Here is a 24,625-nt window from a genome sequence, read left to right as displayed (position 1 = left end):
CCATGGAAACAGCTTCATTTTGTTTATTTCCTGTGTTAACCCATTCCAGAGCAACATTTGGATTGAAACACTTCAAGGCATTTGACTTTCTTGACATTTTGGTAGCTGTTCAGGTCAAGTCAGTGAATGATGGTCTATTCTGTTCTTTTGTTTATACAGAAACTGAACATAAAATAAATAGACATTAAATTCCATATGGAACATGCAATACTACACAGATTACATGGAGAGTGAGGATATGCTATGTTCAATATGAAGATGTACTCTTCCTGTATCTTCATCCAACATCACCGTCTGACAGCGCCAAAACAAAATGCTGCTACAATCATCTCAACAGGCTTGTTTGTCCACATTCTATTTACATAACCGGCGAGACGTTCACTGTCAGGACGTCTATTTGAGTTACACACTCATTTCCCACAGTAAAAGGCCATTTAAAATAACATAAAAAGCATATTTTATTCCAACAACAGTTTAAAACCCCGGATATTAAACAGCAGCAGCGAGTCCTTACCTTTCTACACACAGATATTTAGCCTTTTTGGCTTAACCATGAATAAACGTTTAACATATTATCCCAAGAGGCGAAAGCTGAACAGTGTTAACGGTGAATGAACGATTGAGCTCCTTGAGGAGGGATGAACAGGCCTCTCTGGAACACCCCCAGTTCCTTCACGTCCACGGCCCTCACCACAGTGAGGAGTAGTTGAACTTGATGCGGAGCAGGTACCTCATGCGAGTCTGAGCAGGGTTGTAGACGATGAACTCGTTGTACAACAGGGAGTAGCTGTTGTGTTTACCGACACCCGTCTTCACCCCCGGCCCGATTGGCACGGTCACTCCGTCTCTGAGGAAGACAGAAAAACTATTTGGAGACCCTTGTGTTGATTTTAACACAGAGACACAGAATATTTCTGGTTGACTTTAGATGGTTTTGAGTTGAACTGAAGCCAGCTGCTTCCAAAAAGTGGAGAATTAATCCAAAAATAACAAAGTGGTGCTTTGGGAAAGAATTTGACAGCAATGTCAAATATGTTCCAACTCCGATCCCAGCAGTCCAGATCAAGATGCTTCCTTCAAACGATCAAACATTAAATTTACTATCAGAGGAGCAGATAATCCAAGAAATATAAACTGGGATCAGAGAATTTAGCATAATAACTCTAAAAATGACCAAAAATGATTAATTGATCAAAGTAGTTGCTGAATAAATTCCTTTCATTAAAATATTGACTAACTGATTCCACCATAGAGCTGTATTCTAAATAATGGGCGAAAATTAGTGCTGTGCATAATCGATCAAATGTAAAAATTGTCATGATGTGATCAATATTCAGCCTGTATCGAAAGCATCTGTTTGAGAGGCTGGACTAACAGTGTGACTGAGTTTTTGGGGTCGGGGCCCGTCCGTCCCAGGCCTTTGGTGCTGTGTTTCCCAGCAGGCAGCTTGTTGGCTTCATAGTCGGCGTCCAGCAGCTCATTACTGTCTCCCAGAGCAACCTGCAAACACACACAAGGAACACACACTGAACAATTCTGAATCACATCCAGACCCAACATGAGGAGGTTGTGGGTTCAAATCCTGATGGTTCAACAGCTACTAAGAATTATGGACTGATGGAATTATGAGAAAAAGGGTAAATCTTCATCATAAATCTCACCATTTCTTCATTACAGTGATTCCAGTAAGGTGTCTCATTGAAATGTTAAATCCAGTATGCAAACACTTTGTTTCATGCTTATTATTGGATGTGATCTTTAAACATTTACCTAAAACTGATCATAATATAATCCATTTATTCCTTCCACAGAATACAATGAAATCAACTCACCTCACACAGCAGCAACAAACCAACGTGGTTGTTCTGATTGGCAAAGCAGTAGTTTGCACTTTTTGATGACATGTCAGCAAAATAAATACCTTTTCCAAACTAAAATGACAGAGAAGAAGGAAAATGAATACTGCTGTTACAGAAAATACATTTAGAGCAAAAGAAGTTCAAATTTAGTTCCAAAACGCAGATCATATTTAAGCAGTTTGATCACACAGGGTTTTCTCTTCTAACAGTGTCATCAGAAGCTTCCTACCATGTAGCCCGTCACGGGGGCTTCTGGGGGGGCCACTCGGAGCCCCTGACTGAGGATGCCGACCCAGTTAGACAGGCGGGAGCCGTGCCACAGTAGAGTCCTGGCAGACAGACAACAACTTTACATTCATGTTCAAATTGATATGCATGATTACTTTCAAAGCAGAAGCTCTTATAGCAGGATATGATATGAACCAGGAGGGGGGGGGGGGGGTCTGAAATCCTAAAAATGCAGCGACAATCTACACCAACAACGACCAGATTGCACATCATTTATTATTAACTACCTGTTGTGTAACTGTGAGAGGAAACTGTCTCTCTCGCCGTCTCTGTCCACTGAGAAGATGTCGAGGACGGTCATGGTGTAGTCAGAGTGGGTGGGGGCGTGAGTGGTCTGCAGGTACTTCTCTATTACCTTCACACAAAGAGGAAGATTAGGACGTTCAGGTGAAGTTTCACTGGGTTTTACAGGTTGGTATTTGCTGTTCTCTGAACTGGTTTCAGTCAGATAAAAGCTGAAAAAGGAATTAGAAAAACAAACAAACCACTTCCTTGTTATATTTCACAGCCAGATTGTTCAATTCCTCTCATGCCGTGTGGCTGCAGTGTGATCTATCTACTGAGGGCTGCTCTAGGAGAATTTACATTTCATTTGTAGCTCACAGAACTCGAAAAACAGACCTTATACTCATCACAACCAGACTCCAAAGGCTGCAGCTGACACTTCAAGGAGGAGTACTGTCTGTCCAGAGGATGTTCGTCACCATCTTCACTGGACTTCACCATTTTTACCGCAATTTCAATGTCACTCAGAGCCTTGCACAAGAAAGAATTATATGAAAACATTACAGAATGGTGTGCATCACAGATTTATGTGAAGTAGGAAAGTAAGATGAAGACTGTATGTCACCGTTTTACCTCCAAGAGTGCAATCTTTTCCTTCAGCTCATCTTCCGTGCGGATGATTGGAGGAGTTTTCAACCTGAAAAATGACACCTGTTATGTGACGTTCTGGAGCAACATCACAGCGTTTCTGCACAGCCGTACCCTCCCTACCCGAAGTCGTGAGGGATGCGGGTGTAGAACTGGTTGCAGGCTTCAAGCAACTCACGACTGCTGCCCTTCTTTTTCAAACAGTCCTCGATCTTCTTCAGTGCCGTGTAGCCGGCGCGGATCTGCTCTGAGGTCAGCTTGCCTGAAAGTAGAAAGAAAAGCACTGGATTGAATCATTTTGGATTGAACTGTGTATAAAATATTTAGATTTCACTAAAAATCCAAAGATATATTTGACTTCTGAGGGTATTCTTGAAATTAAAAAAATATAAAGGACAAATTCTGGTAGGGTTCTGATGTGATTCTGATTCTGTCAAACCAACCAAGAGGAGCTTTCCTGGTGTCGAACTTCATCTCCAGGACACACTCCTCCATGGCTCTGAGGTCACAGATGAGCTCCAGCAGAGACTGGATCTTCATGTCCAGCTTGGATGTCTTCTTTTTGGGAGCAGCATCGACTGTGGTCTGGTTCTCCTCCTGGAGTAAAACCATAAATCCATCTATTGTTTCCTAGATTCATGTATTAATACAAAGATATTGAACAGGAACACAAATGTTTGATTTGTTCCTGACCTTCTCATTTGTGCTGTAGTCCATGAACACCATGTCGTATTTTCCTGCTACTTTCTCAAATGTCGCTCGGTGCTCCCACTCATTTTTGGTCTTATCAAAGAATCTGGAACCAAACAAACACATTTCAGGACTTTAGTGAAGTCACTTCAATGTGAGACATCAGGAAACACAAACTAACAGCAGCGTCACTTTTTCTTGAAGATGTCTTTGGCCTTCTGCAGGTCTCCACCACAGGCAGTCAGACTGTTTTGACCCACTTTTCCCACTGGAAGATAGAGAAACCAAAATTTTTAAAAAATTACTTTATTATTCAGTGTTCTAAAAATACCTCTGAACATCAGCGTTGTGTTACATTTTAATTTAAACAAGCTGACCTCTGCCCCATCTAAGCCACACACTGAACACCTTGGAGCTGTCGTCCTCCAGCAGCTGCATCAGGTAGTATTTATTGTTGTTGAACTGAAGATTCGTCTGCAAAACAGATCCGCAGCATTAAAGTGTGTTCACTTTCACTGCAAAAAATCAAGGTATAAAGTAAAATGTCATATAATAACTTCCAAATAGTTTTACCTGATTTAACATCATGTCGTAAACGTCATTTCCTTCACTGTAAACATGTGCCTGAATGGGAAATAGAAGAGTTACTGATTATTAAAATTACTGATCATTTGAAATATCAGCATCTACACCACCCTACGGGGGTATCCATATATACATTATACATGTGTGTGTTTACATTAATAATGACAAACGCTATGAAACAATAAGGCAGACTACATAAATCTGACATTACTGCGTTCAAACTGGCTGAAATAATTATTGGATATGAAGAGAGAGTCTTTATCACACACAGTTTTTCAGGCACAGAATTTTTTCTCTACTAATAATCAGATGAGACAAGGAAAATGTCCATTTAAAAAAATGAAAGAAACAGTTAAAAACTAAAGTGACATATTTTTCATAGCTATTGTTTCCTTGACCAGAAGTTACACTAAATACAAAAATAAGGTAAAAGTTTTTGAGCTGGGTGTCATGAGCCCTGAACTACGTCACGCTCACAGGGGGGAAATAGAACAAACCAGGCGTGGAACCACAACACAACTTTATCTCCTCTGTCCATAAAGAATGTACCTTTCCAAGTTTGGCTTTGCATTCAGGGTCCACTGGTGCTTTTCCCTTCATGACCACAGTCTTCACGACCTCTGTTCAACATCCCAGAAGCACAGACAAAACATTAAGGAGGTAATCTGGCGTCAGCATAAATGACTGGTGAAGTCACGTGTTTTAATGAACATGTAAATACTATACAAACAGGACCAGACTCACGTTACCTTCACTCTTTGTTTCCTCACTGGGTTTTTCTTCTGTTTTTAATTGACTCTTGTTTTGTCCTCTCCTCCTCTTAGCCGGGGGATGCTCGTTTGTTTCTTCCTCTTCTTCTTTAACTTGTCCTCCAGCTTGAACAGTTGAGTTACTATTTAAAGTTTCTGAATAAAGGAAGACAAGAGGACCCATTTGAAATATTCTGAGAAAGTTGTTTCATTCTAATGAAAATAGAAATGAAGTCAAAAAAGTCAAAAACCAAATCGTTGCCAAAGAAAAGCCAGAAATGAGCAAAATTATAATATCATGTACAGTTTGCTAAAGAATAAAACGTCCTATTCATTGGTTAAGGGGGCAGCAGCAAAAACATTCCATAAGACAAAAGAGACACACCTGGTTTTACTGTGTGACAGCGGATCTTCCTCTTATATTTGGTGACAGGGTTAATCTGTAACATCTTCTTCAGGTCCACGTCATAAGATTTCCCAGCTCCCAGAGTCAGATGGACGGTGGTTTGTCCTGCAGAGACAGCTGAGTCCAACACGGTGCAGGCAGACGGTGTGAACGGCTCCCACTGTCCTGCGTCGCCCTGCCACTGCCACACTGAACGACAAGGAAAACAGAACCTCTGTTATCACCACTGTAAGAATTTAACAAAAATAATAACAACAATTCAGCACAGAAATAAAATAAATACTGTTTAATTTTTATTTCTAGTAATTTTTATACTTATCTTGACTTTATACAGTTATCATTAAATTAAGGAAAGGTTTTGGATGCACTGCAATTGAGCCTGATATCTCAAATTAATTCTTCTTGATGGCTCTTCAGAAAATGTGAGAAAGGATGACAATTCAAAACAACATGTTTTATTTGAGTGTGTTATACACACACAAATAAAATAAAATAATATAAAATAAAATGAATAATAGTATGAAATGCAACTCAAAGCTGACGGCTTCTCTAAGATAACTTTATAATTTAAAAAAAATGTGCCAAATTATTGTGAAACTACTGATTGATATCAATGTAGATATTTTCTCCAATAGTTTTCTAAAACAAATGAATAACTGTAATTATTAGAAACATAATATTTATCTTCAATTATATCTGTCCTTAAAAGACACATCTATACAAATCCATCAGTTCATTCCTCTTTTCAGGATTTAATGCTGTTTTTATTGCTAACATGTTAAAATTGTAGGTGATGTTTCAGCACAGGGGGATTATTTTTTTATCAATAAAACGCGGAAGGACATTAAACACGTGATTTTGTAGACGCTACTTTGCTTTGTCCGGACATGAACCGACACCGGTGACGTATTACGGTAGCGCGCTAGCTAGCCTGTCGAGCTAACCTCCAAGAGGAAGCTAAGCACCAACCTGTTTCTGACGGGACAGCTTCATTCTGTTGCGCAGTCTGACCTTTATTTATCGAACGTTTAGAAGACCTCACCATGGTTTATAAAAAAAATAATAAGTTATGGAGAAACGACACAGTCAACACAGGCAGCTTGGGAAACTTTCCCCGCCAGTTTCCTAGATGGTAAAGATCGTTTAACCGGATTGGATGTATCACTCAATTCTCTCACAAAAAACTACAGCGCATGCGTCCTGAATCTTCGTCAAAAGCATTTAATATTTATCTTTAAAATTATAATATTTTAACCATAAAATTGAAATTGAAAAGCTATGTTTAAAAATGTCAACTTGAACTAAACCCAGAGGTTGAGTGACACCCTCAGAACAAATCTCAAGAACAAACGTTCCGGATTGAAGGGTGGTCGGAATTATTTTGGGGAAGGAACACTTAAAGGAGTCTAACATGCTTCTCAGTTCGTCAATCCGTGGAAGTTCCCGGTTCCAGTTCCAGTTCCAGCCGTAGAAACTCAAGAAACCAGCCGTCAGGAATTGAAGCAATGGCGTTGCGGAGCCTTGGGTCTTGTGTCGTCTGTCAGAAGGCGACTGTCTTGGGGATGATGTGCAGGGTGAGAGCATCATCATCGCTTTGGAGGTCAGACAGACAAAACCTGACGTAACTACACAGATGTCAGTCCACAACTTCTTATACACAGCAGCAAACACAAAATGAGTCACATTTCTTTTCATAATATTTCGTGTAGCTAGTTTTGACCTAGGAAATAGGTTTTCCATGACTCAGAAGTTTCACAGGTATTGTTGATTTCCTCTTCATACTTAATGTATAGTAACGGGAGGCACATCCACAAATAATTTAATCACACACGGCACTAAGAATACAAAGGTTCTGATTTTACTTGAAATACAACGAAAAAACATAAAAACTTTGGGATGTGTAAGTCTTAAATCCTTTTTTTGTGTTAAGTCTTAGTTAATCAGTGAAGAAACCAGAAATAAAATGAGCTTTAATAGACCATAGAATAAAATCAACTTCAAAAATCTCTACATTAAAACTGCCTATGATATTATCTCCTTGTTATTTCGTTTTCTACTAAAATCAGAAGTATGTTAATGAAAACTAGTTCTGCAGAGCTTAGAGTGGTTGTAAAAAAACATCCGTTTTTATCTTTCATCCTCAGAGAATGAGTGCAGCTGCCGACCTTCAACCACAGGTAAATTTTCTTAAAGGACAACCACACAAGAAGCACCCAGGTGTCACCAAGCTGAAGAACCTGCACCTTCCTGACAGACTCCAGACGGCTGCCCTGTCAATTATTCAAGGCAAGTTTAAGCACCAGTACTGCCAAAAATGGGTGGATGAATGCAGTGGCTCCACTTCACTGCCTTCAGACGAGTGTGAACCCTTGAGTGTTGCTGTTTGCAGGAGCTCAGGTGTCTCAGCTTCCTGAGCTCACCCGCAGCCTCACAAACTTCCTGTGGAGCAGAAAACGAGCAGTTGAAGATTTTACACTAAAGAAGAAAGCTCAGGGCCTGGAGAAGGAGCTTTGGGAGAAGGCGAAGGAGAGTGGAGTCGGTGGGTGACGTAACCGTGGCCGTGTGATAATTGTATGTTATGCAGCGTCTTTTAAGAAGCTACATGTGGTTCATTTTGCAGACATTGATGGAGAGCTGCTGGAGGAACGGATCAGGAAGAAAGTACTTTCAGAGCTCAGAAGAACCACATATCACTGGACTATGATGAAGTAGCAGCTCTTTCTATCTAATGAGATCTAACGATTCAACCATGACTTGATTTTAAAGCGATGATTGAGTGTTGAAACAGTCTTAAAATTCGTAATTTAATGTAGAAAGTGCAGTAATATTTTGGTACTTATAACTGGTTTTTTTCTCAGATACGATGAAGAGTTGGGCGTGGTGTATATGGCGGCTCGGCTGGCTGGTGGTTATGCAGCCGTGAAGAGAGCTTTGAATGAGGTAATAAGATGATGACAAGCTCAAACTAACTCATGTGGTCATACCAGGTTATGTTTTCTTGCTGGTAAATGAATGTCATCCAAACCCTGATGCGATGGAGGGTCTTGCTTCTACCTTCTTCTGTCCTTAGTGTCTTTTTCCTCATTTATGTTAGATAAAGAAGAAGGATCCCTCCTTTGCTCCTCAGACTCTCCTGGATTTTGGTTCAGGGTTGGGAACAGTTACCTGGTTAGTGTGAAACACTGGTGTCGCTTACGGAGTGTTTTTCTTGTTAATTATAAGACTAAGGCTTCCCTCCTACAGGGCATCACACTCGTACTGGGGTGACACCTTGAAGGAGATGGTGTGTGTGGACAGCTCCGGGCAGATGAACATCCTTGCTGAACGACTTCTCAAAGGTGTCTTGATTTGTAAACAGATTTTGAGGGACTTTTGTCTAACATTTAAAATACTTAAAGTGTGGTTGTTGTTTTTGTTGTTGTTGCTGAGCAGGCGATGATGAAAACGCCGAACCTCACATCAAACATGTGTATTTCAGACAGTTCCTCCCCGTCTCTCCTAAGGTAAATCAAAATCCGAAACGTTATCTCAGAAAAACACATTCTGTGTTCATTGTTAGAAAGATCAGGATTGAAACTTTGAGTTTTCCTCATGTGTGACAATAAAACCACACGTAAGAACAGTTACATTTTTCTTGAAAAGAGTGCTGTGTGATTAGTTTAAGTACAGAAAATATAATATTAATATCAATAGTAATTGGAATATTAAGCAACGTCTTGTAAAAGTGTGTTTGATTTCCTCTGTTTCCCCTATAAGGTGCAGTTCGACTTGGTGACAGCAGCCTTCACGCTGTCGGAGCTCCCCAGCAGGAAGCAGAGAGAAGAGACTGTGTTGACTCTGTGGAGGAAGACAAACTCCTACCTGGTTGGTTGGAATATTCATAAAACTCTCCCGTTAGTCAGAATTGGATGACGGGTAAAATTTCTTCAGCCAACCTAAAGCTGGTCCAGTTGACTTCCTTTTAATTTCTTTTTATAGGTTCTGGTGGAAAATGGAACCAAAGAGGGTCACCAAATACTTATGGAGGCCAGAGAAACTTTATTAATGGTAATGAAAGTCAATAATTGAACACATAAGGGGGGTTTATAAACATATAGATAAATTAACTGCAGCAGTTCTCCTCCAGACACAAGACAAAGTCATCCACGATCCCAGGCCAACGTCGGTGTTTGCTCCGGTGAGTTTAAAACTTTTTTAAGGTGTTTCTTTTACCACAAGTGTGCTCTTTTATCCTCTCTTTGTGTCTATTTATTCTTTTAATCTCTTCTCCAGTGTCCTCATGAACTGCAGTGTCCTAAACTGGCCATGAAGACCATCTTTCCCTGTAATTTCCAGCAGCTGTACCATCCGCTGCATCTGTCGAAGGTGGGGTCAGAGTCTGGCTTCATCAAACATCTAGTTTGGCACGAAGGTTCATTTCTGACCAGAAATAGGAGTTTAGCACAAAAACTTGACAAATAAGTCATTTCTGAGGCTCCACAGAACCAAAATGCATTAGAAAAAAAGCTACTGAATTGAGCCTGAACTAATAAATTTCTGTTTCCTCTTTAAAACTAATTAACAGGCCAAACTCTTATGTTTCATCAGTCAGTGACAGGAGATTTGAAGACTTGATCAGATCATTCACTCATCTATTGATCCATTTTCAGCACAAGGAGCAGCAGACGGAGGAGTTCAGTTACTTGATTCTGACCCGGGGGGAACCGCTGAAGGCTAAAGCGGAGGGGGTCGACTGGGCCCGGCTGATCGCGCCTGTGCTGCGCCGCTCCAAACACGTCCACTGTCGACTGTGCTGCGCCGACGGACAGCTTCAACACCTGGTGGTGACGGCCAACAAACACAGCAAGTAAAGGCTCCCTCTCACACACACCGTACACCAATCAACATCTTACACAGGAAATTATTACACTATGATCCACACATGTGGACTTTAAAATAATTGATAGGACTAATACCTGAAATTACTGACACAGAAGTACAAATTTGGCTTTAAATTATTTAATATTATTTAAAAAATGTTTCCTAAGGTGAAAATTTGGCAATATTATCATTTCCATTAGAAATTAAAAGTCATCTCTTATTGGTATTTTAATGTCTCCTGTAGTTTTAGCCTTTTTCAAACCATCCAGACCTTAAGGATCCCAGTTTGATTGACGTCTTCTGAATAAACACTGCTGGATTTGAACTGACTTTGATTAAAAATAGTTCCGTTTCTTTCCAGAGATATGTACCGCTGCGCTCGGAGCAGCAATTGGGGAGATGAGATTCCCGTCATTCAGAAAGATCAAGATGACGACCACCAGACTGATTGACAGAGACTGACGTCAGATGGATGGACTCATCAGGGTTTACTGGAATTTACAAAAACTGAGTTATTTCACAACAGATTGTCTCCAATAAAGTCATAACCAAGTCTTATTTACTTAACTCTGCTTTATTGTTCACCACATAGAACAAAGTCCATTACTCAAAAAGCATGTTGTCATTCGGATTCTACTGTAATATTCAGAGGAGGAGACATTTCCTCTTTCACGATTTAGATCTTCACTCCAAAATTCAATCTGGATTAAAATCCTCATGATTATTTTCTTGAGATTGATTCTTATGTCGTTTGTTGCTCTTGATTTGTGATAGGGTTTTTTTATTACAGAAAAAACAAAATTATCAATAGGTGCAACCCTACAGTTCAGACTTAGTTCAGATGTCAGATTTTTTGTTCCGCCGATAAACAAGAAAAAGGAAGCCTCATTGCTGGTTCAACACAAAAGCATGAAAGGGAAAGTATCATCTGTTCACCTCTGTCCTGTGATTCAGTTTCTCAATAGTTACCATTAAGACACCATCACCCCTGTGTATATATGTATATCTGTAATATCTCAGTTGCAAAATTCATCATACTGTTTTCTGTGATGGAAAATACGAGTCCTAAATCATCCTCTAATCTGAGGACAGATTTGCAGAACATATTGTCCCATTAATCTTCCTGATTTCTTCAAACGTCAACCTGAACATTCCCTGTGTGTAATCCAGTGAACGTGAGCACACATTATTTCAGCTTCTGTTAACTTCCAACTATTTCTTTCAGTGCTGAGGTCAGGTCAGGGTACTTGTATTCAAATCCAGCCTCTTTAGTCTTCTTCGGTATGACCTTTTGGCCCTGTGTGAGGACCACCGCCCTCTCTGAACCCAGTAGAGCATTCATAACGAATCCAGGTACGGGAATGATGGTGGGCCTCCTGAGCACCTGGCCCAGTGCTTTGGTGAACTCATAGTTGGTGTTGAGCGCAGGCGCGACCCCGTTGAACACTTGTGGCGAAGGAGACGTCTCGTCTCCGGGAGTCTCCAGAGCATGGACGATCATTTCTGCCAGGTCGGTGACGTGGATCCAAGGAAACGGCTGACTTCCTGACCCCAAGGTGCCCCCGAGGCCGAGCCAGAAGGGCAGCAGCATCTGCTTAATCGCACCCCCATCTCGGCCCAATACTGCCCCTGGTGGAGGGAGGAACGGCTGTTACAGCTCAAAGTTAAAATACTTCTTATGAATTAAAGGTTTTCAGTTTATATGCATGAAAATTCAACTCCTACCTATCACAAAAAAAAACCTTAAGGCATTTATGTACCCAAAATACATTTCTAGTGTTGGAGAAACACTGACATTTAAAAGGATTGTGTCAACATCTCTCAAAGGAGTAGTGAGAAGTTATTTAGACTTCTATGCTCTCCCTTTATGCAAACTGCGAAGGGACGTTTTGTCATATTTGAGCAATCTGTGCTCAAGTTACTGAATCTGCAACACAACTAGCAGCTGAACATAAAACCACCAGGAATTTCTGGTGTGACTTGAAACCAAACATCCTCTTTACAAACCAGGTCTGATGATGAATTGTTTGGTCGTCTTTGCAACATTTTCAGGAAGAAGTGCAGAGGCCTCCCATTCTTTCACAAGCTTGGAGAGGAGGTCAAATGGTGTCCATTCACTGTCTTCTGTGTACTCAACAGTCAGACTGGGCTTGTAACAAGCTGAGAGAAAGAGAGAAGAAAAAGTATAATTTGCTGTCTTTCAAGTCATGGGTTCTGTATTGCAATCTGCAACGATGTCAAGATTTATTCTTGGGCAAGGACTCACCAACACCTGACACCAAAACCCAGGATTGAGGAGGACTAGATGAAGCTGCGATGGATTGAGCCAAAGTTCTAGTTGTGTCGATACGACTGGAGAACAAATCCTTTTTGTAGCTTTCATTCCACCTGAGAACAAGTGAAGACACATGGGGTGAACTGATTTAAAACAACTGGAAAAGTACATTTACTCTCTACAGAACTATAAGTATCTGGTACATTAATTTTTAATTGTTTTAGACAAGCATCAACTGTAACTTCATGAAGATAACCAGACAGAAGATCATAGGAATTCAATCAGTTAGATGCTCTGAAGCAAAGAAAACCATGTTTGAATATGTTGGGTGATGTGAAAAACACAAAAAAACCTCATTTAAGGACCAAACGTCCACAAACTTTTGACCATTTGGCATATTGGCTCTGTCACTTGTGCTGATGTGCGTTCACTGCTCACCATCGTAGTGGGTTCATCAGGTTCTCTCCAGCCAAGTTGACAGCACCCTCACATGGTGGGAGTCCGCTCGACTCCAACTCAACCTGCAGACACACAAAACGAAAGAAGATCAAGAGTTTATCAATGATTCTGGATTTGGAGTCAAGTGCATTCGCTTCAAACGCAGCAGCAATTCAAAATATCCACCGGAGACTTGAGATTAAAACAAAGCTGCGATGAATCAGGATCTCCAATGATGAAAAAAAAGCCTGAATTACGCTGAATTCGTACCCATGTTATCCTTCCCGGCCCAGGCTGTCTTGAGATCACTGTGACCTCATGACCTTTAGCTCTGAGCAGGCGGATCACCTCACGGCCCACAAAGCCAGATCCCCCTCCTAAAAACAAGGCACACACAGGGGAAACAGACAGATTATATTTAACGTGTATGAAACAAAATACAGTTTGCATTACCCCATTTTACCTAAGGATAATATTCAATGTGAAGGATCAAACTGCATGCAGATATTTTTTTATTTTAATTTAAAATAAACTGACTTTTAATCACTACGTGCCCGTAAATGTCCTTTAGGTAACAGTTCGGCTGTGGGTTATATCACGCTGACATTTCCGAGCGACGCATCAAACTATAATAGAAATATAACATACATACCTATTAAAACTCTCATCTTCAGCAAACCCACTCCACTCGTGAATTATTTCCTAGAATGAGACATCAGGTCACGACGTCCCGAACAAAAACAGACTTCTGTCATATAAATAGTGACTCTCGCGTTTGGTTACCAATGAGGCTTCCGTCGTTTTCTTCTTCGGGTATTTCTTGGAGATTGGCAATGATTTATAGCTGCGCCACCTGCTGGACTGGAGTGTAGTTTAGAAACCTGAATTATTTCAGTAGGTTTTGTTTGTTTGTTTGTTTTGTTGTTTCTTTGTTATCTACAGGGTCACTACATGAGTTCTTAACCGTCACAAAATTCCTTTGATTCATTCATTACCAGTATGAAACATGGTAGTCCTGTGTTGTTTTAATGGAGCAGGTGACATTAAAATACACTCTAAATAATGTGTGATAATGCAGTGAATCAGGATTTTTACATGGTTTCATGTCACAGACATGCAGCGAAAAACTATTTTAAGTTCAACTAATTATCTCATTCATTTACTCCAGTAGTCAAGTTCCCCATCAACTAAGAGACAGATATAGTGTATAGGTAATACATGTTAAGAGGAGCTACATTTTGCTTTTAATTCAATTGCCCCTTGGGGACTAATAACATTTTTTGAATTTTAGTTTGAAATAATTTACTTGAAAGGAAAGAAATTGTGACTACATTTTAATGTCAAAGGAAGTTGTAGTATTTGTGTGTTGTATATGTTTAGTTAATCTAAGTATATGTATCATCTTTATGGACATTTAAATCGAGTTTTGTCTACTTTTTCCATTATTTTATTTATAGACAATAATTAATAAAAGTTAAAACAACGAAGGAATCTTGCTTATTCTTTTGAGCTACTTTTTGAATTGTACAGGGGTGCAACATCAGGACAGACAAGCCAAGCATATACAGTATGTAAGGCCCTATTTTGGAACTAGAGACCAAAATGGCCACTTATGTTGACATTTTTTAGACTGACAACCATAAACACTACATAAAGGCCCTATACAGTTCAACAACCCACACTTCAAGACCCAGTGAAACGGGGGAAATTCTTGTCACTGGTGCAGCAGCTTAATATTGTTTAATTAATTCCATTTTTAAATGAAATGTCATACAGATTTAGAAATTTATAATGAGTTTCATGTGTATAAAAATTGTTTATTGAAGGTATTACTTTATAAATAATGATAACACAATAAAATACAAGAATATATTAACGATTCAACATGAAATGCGCAAGATGAGATGGTTGAATTATTGCTTGTTCTATTGTGGATACATTTGACTCCCATTGTTAATTTGCTCTACATATTCACTGAAAATCCTGATTAGATAACTGCATAAAGACGACCGTTGTGCTCCAGACCCGGAAGCAGCGTGTTTTGTGACGAACACACAAACACGTGGTTTGATGAAGACATAAATAGAACCGCAGCCTCACCGGCGGGTCTCTCTGTCGGTGCCGTGCGGTGATGGACGGCGGATGTTCCCGGTGGAGGCAGGAACCATCATTCAGATGCTTTTACGGTACTTACTCACATATTACACCCCATCACTTCACTTTAATCAGTTTGATCTGAATATATGATCCTATTTGTCGTCTTATTGTGTTTAGATAATGAGCGTCAGTTCGATACAGACGCGCCAAAACGACCGCATGTTCTGTGCCAATTGGGCCTCTGTTGAACAATTACAATCGAATCAAACGGAGTAGAAGTGTATGGTGACAATTAAAAGCATTACACGGTGTACAACGAAATTTAAAAGACAACACTTGGTGCAGAACCCGGGTACAAAATTAAAACTAGTATAAAAAACAACACAGGTACAAGAAACAAGTAAATTATTTAAATAAGTCTTAAATGTGCTATCTGAATCCCAGTGATTATTATATATTAAATCGAATATGAAGACAATATGTTGTAATCAGATAAATTGGACCGGAGGTTCCGTGACGCACCGGCGTGCGTTGGGGTGACGTCATCCGAGCCACAAACTAATGTAATGAAAATCCATAGGTCGTTCATATTATACGGTTTAAGGTGTTAATACCAGACCTACCATTCATCCAGGTATGTGTACTTCCAGAATGTAATCTATTAAAGATGTAATATTAAACTAAAGATGCAAACTTCCTACTGAAATGTCTCCAGTCAAACCTGAGTGATGAATTGCATGTGAGTCCGTGTTTCACCTGAACATCATGATTATTCCTTCACTGCACTGATGGGTTTGACAGGCCGGGTTCTGTGGAGAATGTTTCCTCTTTGCAGTTCAATCTAAAAGTCCGTTTCTGTTTCAGGATCCAGGAGTTCTGGTTGGGTCGGTCTTAGTGAGGTAAGCGTTTTTGTATAAGTTTTGGTTCATGTTGCCTCTTTGGTTTTGAATAAAACACTAGGTCCACTGCCAGCTTTAAGTCTAGTTGACTGCATCACTGAAACACAATAGTTAATTTGCTTATGCTTTTTCTGTATTTGCAGGTATTGGGAAAGCTGCATGACTGAGTCACTCATTTGAGACGTTTCTACATCTGTAGTACGCCATTTAAACCACTATCCTTATAATGTACAGAATGACATGCAGGAGTCCTAAAAGTCATTTCACATGATTTGCTGTGTTTGTTGTACTGATAAATAAAATTGTATTGAAGTGTGTAATTCTGTTGTCTTAATTTGCTAAAACTATGAGTTAAATCTAGTGTAATGTGAAATATTTGTTCTACAGCTGGGTGTTGGATATTAATCTAAAATTAGATTTACTGTATTGATCCCTGAGGGGGAAATTGGTTCTGGTTAAAGTTGCACTGCTCCAGAAGGACTCAGAAAATATCAGAATAAGAAGAAAAATTAAGAATAAAGAGCTAAAAAAGTTAAAATATAAAGGTGTATAGGTAGGTACACTTCTTAGTGTCTCGGTGACAAGTACAGGCTGTTTTTCAGTGTTTTTATGAAGGGTCATCCGGCTATTGAACAGACTCCAGTCCCACCGATGTCCTGTACAGCGGGTAGAACTCATTGTCCATAATTACCCTTAAAATGGACGCAGTGTGAGAGTCCAGGAAGAAATGCATGAAATGCCGATAACGTTCAGATTTTATTTCGCTTGCAAAGGCAAATGTACAAGTCTGCGACGTACATAAAGCTGCATAGCTAATATAAAACTTTTTTAAATCTGGAGGCTGATATACTGTCATTGCTGCGAAAACAAAATTCCTATCTGTACCAAAATAACTGGTTCAACTCAAAATGTGACAAGTTTTTCTCTCCATCCTAACTCCATAGGTTTTGGTGCTGTTATAAAATGGAGTGAAATAAACATACAAATGAAGATGTACGACTTATACAAAGGTTAAATATGAATGTTTAAGTCTCTGGTGCCTGCACCACATTTATTCAGTCCAGCTTTTTATTTTTTATCTGTTAACTCCAGTGGTGGCGGGTCAGAAGCACCAGAGTGCCGCCCCCTGAGTCACAGCAACACATTATTACAAATGATAATAAATTATGCAAATGGTGTATTCTTGTTTTTAAATATGTAATGCACGGCATCTCTAAAATATGTGCAAAATATCTGCTTTCCCGTAATTCTCTTACCTGTCTGAAGGTGGGATTATGCTGCTGTTAGGCAGTGACTGACTCAAAATATAGATGACTTTAAAATCAGCCAATCAGCATCCTCAAATGAACCCCCCACCACCACCACCAAGCCATCTAACTCAGATTGGGATTGTTCCCTTCTTGAACCACAATGTGTGAAAGAAAAGTGAGGAGTGCACGAACATCACTGCAATCTGGTGTTGGGAACAGGAACTAGAAATAAAAATTTAATGAATTTTTGTGAATGAATGAACGAATTAATGCAATTTTGGTGAAATGGATTGAGTGTGGCACACCCCCAACGACAAAAGCTTCCACCAGCTGCAGCGAGTCATCTGTATGGTGTTTTGATCTTGTCTGCACTTTTTTAGCATAGCAAAATCGATATATATGCAGATACTTAACAAAATGTACACACACTTAATGAAGATTCAGACATTTGTTATTTATGTACACAGTTTCCTGCTGATCTCCCGTCCTGTAAAGTTCCCGTGCTGGTAGAGGAGTCAGGAGTCTGCATTCCCATGTCTTTTCCAAGCATTCGACTCTTTTTGTTTCCTGTCTGTTCCAGAGACGTTCCCTCCAGCAGTCGAGCCATGAATGAGATGCCGTTCTGCTTGATGTAAGACTTCCCAGCAAAGGCGTAGAGGACAGGATTAGCACAGCTGCTGATGAAGGCCAGAGCAGAGGTCACTGCCCGACTGGACTTTGCGATGTGGTCCAGTCTGCAAATAACAGGATTTATTAGGCAATGTGTGCTCAAAGTCATGAAGGAGTGCAAATAATGGAATTTTTGTTAACATTAAGGTATTAGCTCTGAAAATGTCCAGAGCTGTAACACAACTGGAAAGTGAAACAGAATGTCTGCAAAGACGTCAGCTTCAACAAAAAGAAATAAAAAGATTTCAAACACAAAAAGACAGCAGATGAATATAAAAGCTAGAAGAAAGAGAAAGAGAAACTAAATTATATAAAATAAACTCAAAGTCTAAATGATTGAATCCAGATTTATAAATGATTTCTGAATTTACAGCTACATATTTCAATCTGAATTAGTTTTATTCATTGAAGAGAGAGTGAAAATGAGATATTTTGTGACTCACAGTTCTCTTGTGGGTGAATCCTCAGGGTAACACTCAGCCACCACCTTATCCGAAGCATAATAAAAAGATCAAGTCATTAATATAAAGGTGTAAACTGGTATTTCAAGTTATATATGATGCTGTGAACGTGCGTTAACTCGCCTGTATCAAGTTGATAACATGGTACGGCAGCCAGAACACACCAAACATCCCAACAATTGCCAGGATGAGCTTCTCGCTACGGACTTTCCTACGGAATCTGGTCTGTCTGAGGCGCTTCAGGATGAGGACGTAGCTGACGATGATGACTGCATAAGGAAGAATAAATCCCATCACCGTCTCCAGAGAATAGTGAAGCCTCACCTGCATACAAAGGATGTGGGTTTTCAAGACAGTAATGGACATTATTTAGCATAATATCAGAAAATCACAATCAGAATTTAAATGATTCATACATTTTTGAAATATTTGTGTTCATATCTATGACCAGCAGGCATCCCTTGTTTTTATCCATTCTGAAAACATACATTCATTAGATGGACTGAAACACTTTTTAAAATCAAAATGATTGATAATTTTATTGTTACTAACAAATGTGTAATTATGACTCATAAATTTGCACGTTACTCCTCCCTAGTGGCAAAAATCAGGCATTGCATTTTGAGAAAACTAAATCCAGTCTCTTTCCTCATCTTTGTGGGGTTGTTAATCAGATTTAATGATCTCCACCAGCAGATAGAATTATGGAATTTTAGGAGTTGATGTGATTAGTTAATTAATTCCGACTTATGTTCCATTAAACCTTTTGGTGGTGGTGGTGAGGAGGGGGGTTTACTTACATGTCGAGCTAGGGTGTGATTGGGAGCACACACCAGTCTGGTTTTATTATGCTCATCTTTGTCCTCTCGTACATCTCGAAACACGACTGAAGGGATTGACAGAATCAGAACCAAAGCCCACATGCCAGCAATCACCCTCCTCACAATCTTCCTGTTGATCTGAGAAGAGAGTCTCCTGGGCATGACCACGACCACCAGCCTGTGCATGCTCATCAGCGTGATCAGGAATATGGAGGCGTACATGTTGATGTTGCACAGGTAGAATACACCTTTACACATGAAGTTGCCAAAGACCCACGTCTGCTTGGCCAGGTAGACGATGAAGAAGATGGTGAGGGCCATGAGGAAGCCGTCTGCACATGCCAGGTTGAGGATGAGGAGGATGGTGACCGAGCTTTGTCGGATGCGGGCCAGAATACTCCAGACGATGAAGAGGTTACCAGGGACACCCAGAAGGAAGACCAAGCCGAGGATGAGGGCGCCCAGAGTCGTGGAGAAGTCGTTGCTCACTACGCTGTCGTGCTCCGGGTTCGATTCGTTGAGGATGAGGTAGGAAACACTCAAGTTGTTCATGGTGGAAGAAGTTGTGATCCTGATGACAAGAGACAGATTTAGTTTAGTGATTTTTTAAAAAAAATCTTATTTATTAATTTTTAATTTTAATTTTTTTTCTTTTATTTATTTATTTATTTATTTATCTATTTATTATTTTTAAATGGCTTGACATATTCAAACTTAACAATTTGAATGTGGCTTTGTATTTTGTTAATGACACCCAGTCCTCCTGCAACAAGTACACCCATATTAACCCAGACCAAGCAATGATAAGGTGCATATATGCAGAAGAATATTTGTAGTATTTCCTAGTATATTAACTTTTTTTCTGATGGTTCTGCTACCCAAAAAATCAGCGATACGTTGATCCACAGCTGACTGGCAAAGCAAAGCAGGAACCAGACTCTATAGTCAGGATCAGACGAGATGACTAGTCACAAAAATACTGTTCCAAACAGCTTCTTCATTCAAAACCAGTTGATTCCAACAGTCAGAGCCAGTCAGAATATTCAATAAATGTTATTATCTATAACGCACACGTTCAGAGTTGTTAAAAGAAAACTCAAACTCAGATCAGATCTGACGCCTTATCGGATCATAAACTAAAAATAGCTGCACGTTTAATGTTAACATACAAGCACTCGGTGAAGCGTCCTCTTGCTGGATTATCTTACAATAGCACATGCTGGTGGCCCTTATAACATTACTTTGGCAACACAACAGCAGCACAAATGGACTGATTGATTGATTACAATTAAGAAAGGCTAATTCCAACCCATTGAATTATTTTTGTGTGGTTTATTTACAGAAAATACTGCAACAGTTTTCAAAGATAAATGCTGTAAACGTTATTCACTACTGGTTTAGAAGCTGTTTCTAGAACTGACGCACCTTAAATATTCACTTCAGACCTGGAAATCAACAATGTGGTTTAAACTCAGGGGCAACAAGCTAAAACATGTTGAACATTAGCAGAACTTTCACCAGAATAACTCTAACCCCTAATCCCTAAATCTAACCCTAATGCTTTACTTTTTTTAATTTATTTTTTTACTAGCCCTCATTTATCTCTGCTTTGGACTGTATCTCATTAAGGGCACAGAAACCAGTATCCACAAATGTGAGCTATAGAAAATATAATCAACTGCAATCAGAGATTATATAATTTCAAACCCACAGATCCCCTCAAGAGATCAAGATATCAAAACCGTGTTTCCTGATTAAGTCCTAATGTCCTGGCTCTGGTTCAGTGACAGCAGAATTTAATTTCCCCTGATTATCTGAGAGCAAAAGAACAAAAACAAAAAAAAGTGTTCAATAAAACCACACTTTGTAAAGGAAAATCGACTATCTTCAAAGACTGATCTCATGCGGTAAAGAATGCTCAACAGATTTGGCAGTTCACTATTTCACAAAGTGAACTAAGGAGAACAAGTCTTAAATTGTGTTTAAAGAACAAACGAAGGAAAAGACAACAAGACTGACAGTAAATCCTGCAAAAATCAGATTTTGTTCATAAATCCAGAATAATATGGTGCAAAAACAACTATGACATCTCAAGAACTCAAAATCCCAGTAACACCGCATGAGATTCATTCCCGCCTGAAACTCTTTGCACCAATAGAGGTGGTGATGGATGAAGTTTGATGTTCAACAGTTGTCAAATCATCTTTCTAATCATGTCAAGAAAAGTAAGTAATCATTGTTAGGATTGAAGAAAGAACAGGAAAGATTTTAAAAAAAATTGGAGAGGATTCGAGAAAATGTCAAGAAATAAGAGAAAGTAATAAAGAGTGTTGAGGAGTGACAGACCTTACTGGGATGTGACAGTCTCAGGTTCGGTTGTGTCTTTATTGCGCTCCACGCTGATCCTACACTCCCTTGTGCAACTTCCTCTGGTGGATCAGCCTATAATGAACTGAATCACATCCTGTCCCACAGGCTCCAACATGCTGTGGTGAGAGACGGAGTAACGGAGGTGTGTCCTCGCTTTCAAGTCTCACTCTCCCTTCTTCTGAGGTGAGACATGAACCTCCGTACGTGATCAGTCTGGATGCATGACAGGTACGTGTGCAGTAAGACAGCAATCATGATGACAGTCCAACAAACAAGCATACATTAATCCAACAGAACTCGACCCACCCTGGTGTAAATGTGCAAATAATGAAAGTGTGAAATTTCATTGTCCTCAGGCGACCATTAAATTCTTTGAATCGACTGTTGCATAATCTGACGAATTAGTGATTGAAATTCTTGCACAAGCTATCTGTTTCACTGATGCTGAGACACGTGCAGACATGCATACTGAGAGCAAACATACACACATGCACACACACACACACACACACGCACGCGCGCACACACACACACACACACACACAGAGGAATGCTGAGAAGGGAAAATGAGTATAAATTAAAGGAACTGTGAGTGAAGTTTTTTGCAGAGAGCATGAACATGCAGGAATCTGTTAAACGATGTCAGTGCTGCTACTCAGTCGGTGTCCAACGCCACCTGGTAGTTATTATTTTAATGCATGACCTACTGTCTCTGAAAGCTCTTTTTAAATGTCTGTAGGAATATTTGAAACATCAAAGACGGCAGCACATCCAACCCTGTGCATGTAAACAGCAGAGGACAAAAATCATCATATAAAAAAGACAAATCCTTTTGGAACCGGACAGAGCTGTGTATTGCCTTAAATAGTGTGATTTTGCTCATTGTAAATGTGAGAAGGAAAATCTGACAGGATAAAACTGCAAATTTCAAGCTGAACCTGAAATATCAGGATGCTTTGGTTCTCTTTGGTTTGGAGATCAGTCATTGTTTTAGTCGCAGGAGGCGGTAGTGGAGGTATTGTTAAATATAACAGACTGAATTGATTAAAGATAATGACTGGTTTGAATGAAGTGCAGCTGCACATTCTCACTATGGCAATTTTAAGAGTGAATAATATTAAAAATATGAATGTGTTGACTTCAGAACAAATTGCAAGTTTTTAAATGAGGTTGGAAGAGCTTTTAGTTTTACAGAACGGCTCCATTGTTAACATTGTTGGAGACAGCCTGTAAATAAAGCTTCCAATGAAGGGCGCGGTTCGCCTTTTGGCACTTAATGCAACCAGGATGGAGTGTGTTTGCTCTGCAGATGCAACTGAACAAAAAGTACCAGCGTCCAGGACTCAACCTGGAAGGTCAAGGACTCAACCTGGAGCATCCAGGACTAAATGCTGGATCATCCAGGACAGATCAGCTTATGTCAAAAAGATGAAACAGAGTAATAGAAAATAATCCACTTTGTTTTCCCCCCAAACTCTGAGAACTATGAATTATTAATTCCCGTTAAAAAGAAAAAAAAAATCAGGAAATCGATTGGGAGGATTCATCTGACTATAATTTAAAAGTCTGCATGTCTAACAGCTGCTGCTCATTCAACTTTATGGTTCTAAAAACTTCACCTAATAATTTAGTGCACTGATAAGAACAGTGTGATATATTACTGTACACTGACAATATAACATGACTAAACATATTCAGTTCCACTTTAGCACACTATTTCTTTTTCATGCCAGTTTCTACTTCTACAATATGTTATGGAACATACGTATTGTAAAACCAGAATCTACACCTGAGCGAAGACGCCCATCAAAGAATAAGAATTAACTGCACTTCTCTTTAATAATACTCAAAATGAGCTTGAAGCAACAACAACAACAATAAAATCCTGCTTTTCTATTAATATGTGAATAAAAATAAATTGAAGATATGATATATATTATAATGACAAACATATAAAATATAAGAGTATCAAATAGAGTTGTTTTTTTATTGTAATACTAATACATTTACATAAGTTTAGGATCTTAATACTCCCACCATATAAATTGACAAATTGATCAAAACACTAAAAACATAATGGTTGTCACAGGGTGACTTTATCTAAATACTGTATAATTCTGTAAATTAATATATAAAATAAGTCTAAAATAAGTTTTTTATTCAGAGTAAAACTCAGTAAAATAAACAATAATTTTCCAGCAACAAAAGCAATTGTACAAAAATGTTGGGTTATAAATTCCTAATGTTTTATTTTGTCATTTAAATGTCACCATCTTCACTTTTGTGTCCATCTATCTGAATGGTGTCAATTTATGTTTTATTTATTTCAATGGTGTTCATTGTTTTAATCCTTATGTGAATGTGAGTTCTTTAACTTCTGAATTTAGAGGAGAGAAAATCTGATACCAGCTTGTGTCAACATGTCTGAATATTAAGCATCAAGAAGAATTTTCATTGCAGGTTGCTAAATACATTTTTTTAATCACAGATCATTATAATGAGACAGGTTTTCCCCCCACTGGATCGTATTCCGTCTGTTTCTGTGACTCATAGATCATCGGTCTGTCAGGAGGGGAGTTGCAAAATACTTTTCAGAGAGAGAAATCTGTCCTCAGGAAAACAGAACCAACTTCAAGAGGATGAGGCGTTTAATCTACAAACAACTCTCCTTTAAGTTTGCTGGGAAACAAGCATCCTCTAAAGGGGTAGAACTTGGTTCGCCCCCAATGATTTTTGGGGGCGAACCAAGCTGTGTTGAGTGAGCCTTCATCTTTTTTTTGCGTTTGCTTTCAGGATTTTCTTCTTTGAAGCCGGTTTGCTGTTAATGTGTTTGTTTCGGTTTGTTTTATGTGCATGAGGTTTTTGCTAAGATGTCTGTTTTCAGTTCTTGTACGGATTTTTCAAATGGTATCACCAAGACATTATATGATTCAAAATATGAGAGTAGGGTTAATTTTGAAGCTCAAGTCTTATGCCACTTTGAACATTGAAGTCTGCCATGATGGAATGTGTGCAGTATTATTTAATCATTAGTT

The 24,625-nt window shown here is 39.2% G+C and overlaps 4 protein-coding genes and 1 long non-coding RNA gene across 7 annotated transcripts; 2 read left to right on the top strand and 3 right to left on the bottom strand.

Annotated features, from left to right (window-relative positions):
* Positions 1–7: 7 nt before the first annotated feature.
* Positions 8–6,650, bottom strand: parp2 (poly (ADP-ribose) polymerase 2). Its single transcript, XM_068341238.1, has 17 exons — positions 6,420–6,650; positions 5,430–5,639; positions 5,045–5,200; positions 4,845–4,915; positions 4,284–4,334; positions 4,088–4,184; positions 3,903–3,978; positions 3,714–3,816; positions 3,464–3,617; positions 3,144–3,282; positions 3,006–3,069; positions 2,769–2,903; positions 2,375–2,502; positions 2,089–2,188; positions 1,833–1,931; positions 1,376–1,500; positions 8–847 (listed from the first exon to the last, which is right to left on the bottom strand). Exons 1-17 carry the CDS (start codon positions 6,493–6,495, stop codon positions 688–690), a joined length of 1,944 nt encoding a protein of 647 aa, XP_068197339.1. The 5' UTR covers positions 6,496–6,650; the 3' UTR covers positions 8–687.
* A 163-nt stretch (positions 6,651–6,813) lies between these two features.
* On the top strand, positions 6,814–10,892 carry mettl17 (methyltransferase like 17). Of its 3 annotated transcripts, none has more exons than XM_068341240.1 (14): positions 6,814–7,024; positions 7,595–7,736; positions 7,840–7,989; positions 8,071–8,158; positions 8,309–8,390; positions 8,545–8,618; positions 8,694–8,788; positions 8,883–8,953; positions 9,207–9,314; positions 9,429–9,497; positions 9,577–9,627; positions 9,723–9,815; positions 10,100–10,296; positions 10,672–10,892. In XM_068341240.1, the coding sequence occupies exons 1-14, from the start codon at positions 6,956–6,958 to the stop codon at positions 10,760–10,762; spliced, it is 1,380 nt and encodes a 459-aa protein (XP_068197341.1). In that variant the 5' UTR covers positions 6,814–6,955; the 3' UTR covers positions 10,763–10,892. The 3 variants fall into 3 exon arrangements, with proteins under 3 accessions (XP_068197341.1, XP_068197340.1, XP_068197343.1); XM_068341239.1 differs by having other exon boundaries at positions 10,100–10,292; positions 10,672–10,806; XM_068341242.1 differs by having other exon boundaries at positions 6,920–7,050; positions 10,100–10,292; positions 10,672–10,806.
* A 619-nt stretch (positions 10,893–11,511) lies between these two features.
* sdr39u1 (short chain dehydrogenase/reductase family 39U, member 1) lies at positions 11,512–13,810 on the bottom strand. Its single transcript, XM_068341244.1, has 6 exons — positions 13,676–13,810; positions 13,294–13,400; positions 13,024–13,106; positions 12,577–12,698; positions 12,318–12,470; positions 11,512–11,939 (listed from the first exon to the last, which is right to left on the bottom strand). The coding sequence occupies exons 1-6, from the start codon at positions 13,689–13,691 to the stop codon at positions 11,512–11,514; spliced, it is 909 nt and encodes a 302-aa protein (XP_068197345.1). The 5' UTR covers positions 13,692–13,810.
* Positions 13,811–15,107: 1,297 nt separating this feature from the next.
* LOC137612626 (uncharacterized) lies at positions 15,108–16,331 on the top strand. The gene is made up of 3 exons (XR_011038856.1): positions 15,108–15,209; positions 15,985–16,019; positions 16,163–16,331. It is a non-coding gene; the product is annotated as an uncharacterized lncRNA (long non-coding RNA).
* A 456-nt stretch (positions 16,332–16,787) lies between these two features.
* Positions 16,788–21,683, bottom strand: ltb4r2b (leukotriene B4 receptor 2b). The gene is made up of 5 exons (XM_068341243.1): positions 21,567–21,683; positions 19,200–19,791; positions 18,523–18,723; positions 18,382–18,425; positions 16,788–18,003 (listed from the first exon to the last, which is right to left on the bottom strand). Exons 2-5 carry the CDS (start codon positions 19,770–19,772, stop codon positions 17,721–17,723), a joined length of 1,101 nt encoding a protein of 366 aa, XP_068197344.1. The 5' UTR covers positions 19,773–19,791; positions 21,567–21,683; the 3' UTR covers positions 16,788–17,720.
* Between the last annotated feature and the right edge of the window lie 2,942 nt (positions 21,684–24,625).

This window comes from Antennarius striatus, chromosome 18, assembly GCF_040054535.1.
Source record: "Antennarius striatus isolate MH-2024 chromosome 18, ASM4005453v1, whole genome shotgun sequence".
NCBI lineage: Eukaryota > Metazoa > Chordata > Actinopteri > Lophiiformes > Antennariidae > Antennarius > Antennarius striatus.
Note: the sequence above shows the minus strand (reverse complement) of the source record. Positions and strands in the feature narration are given on the sequence as shown.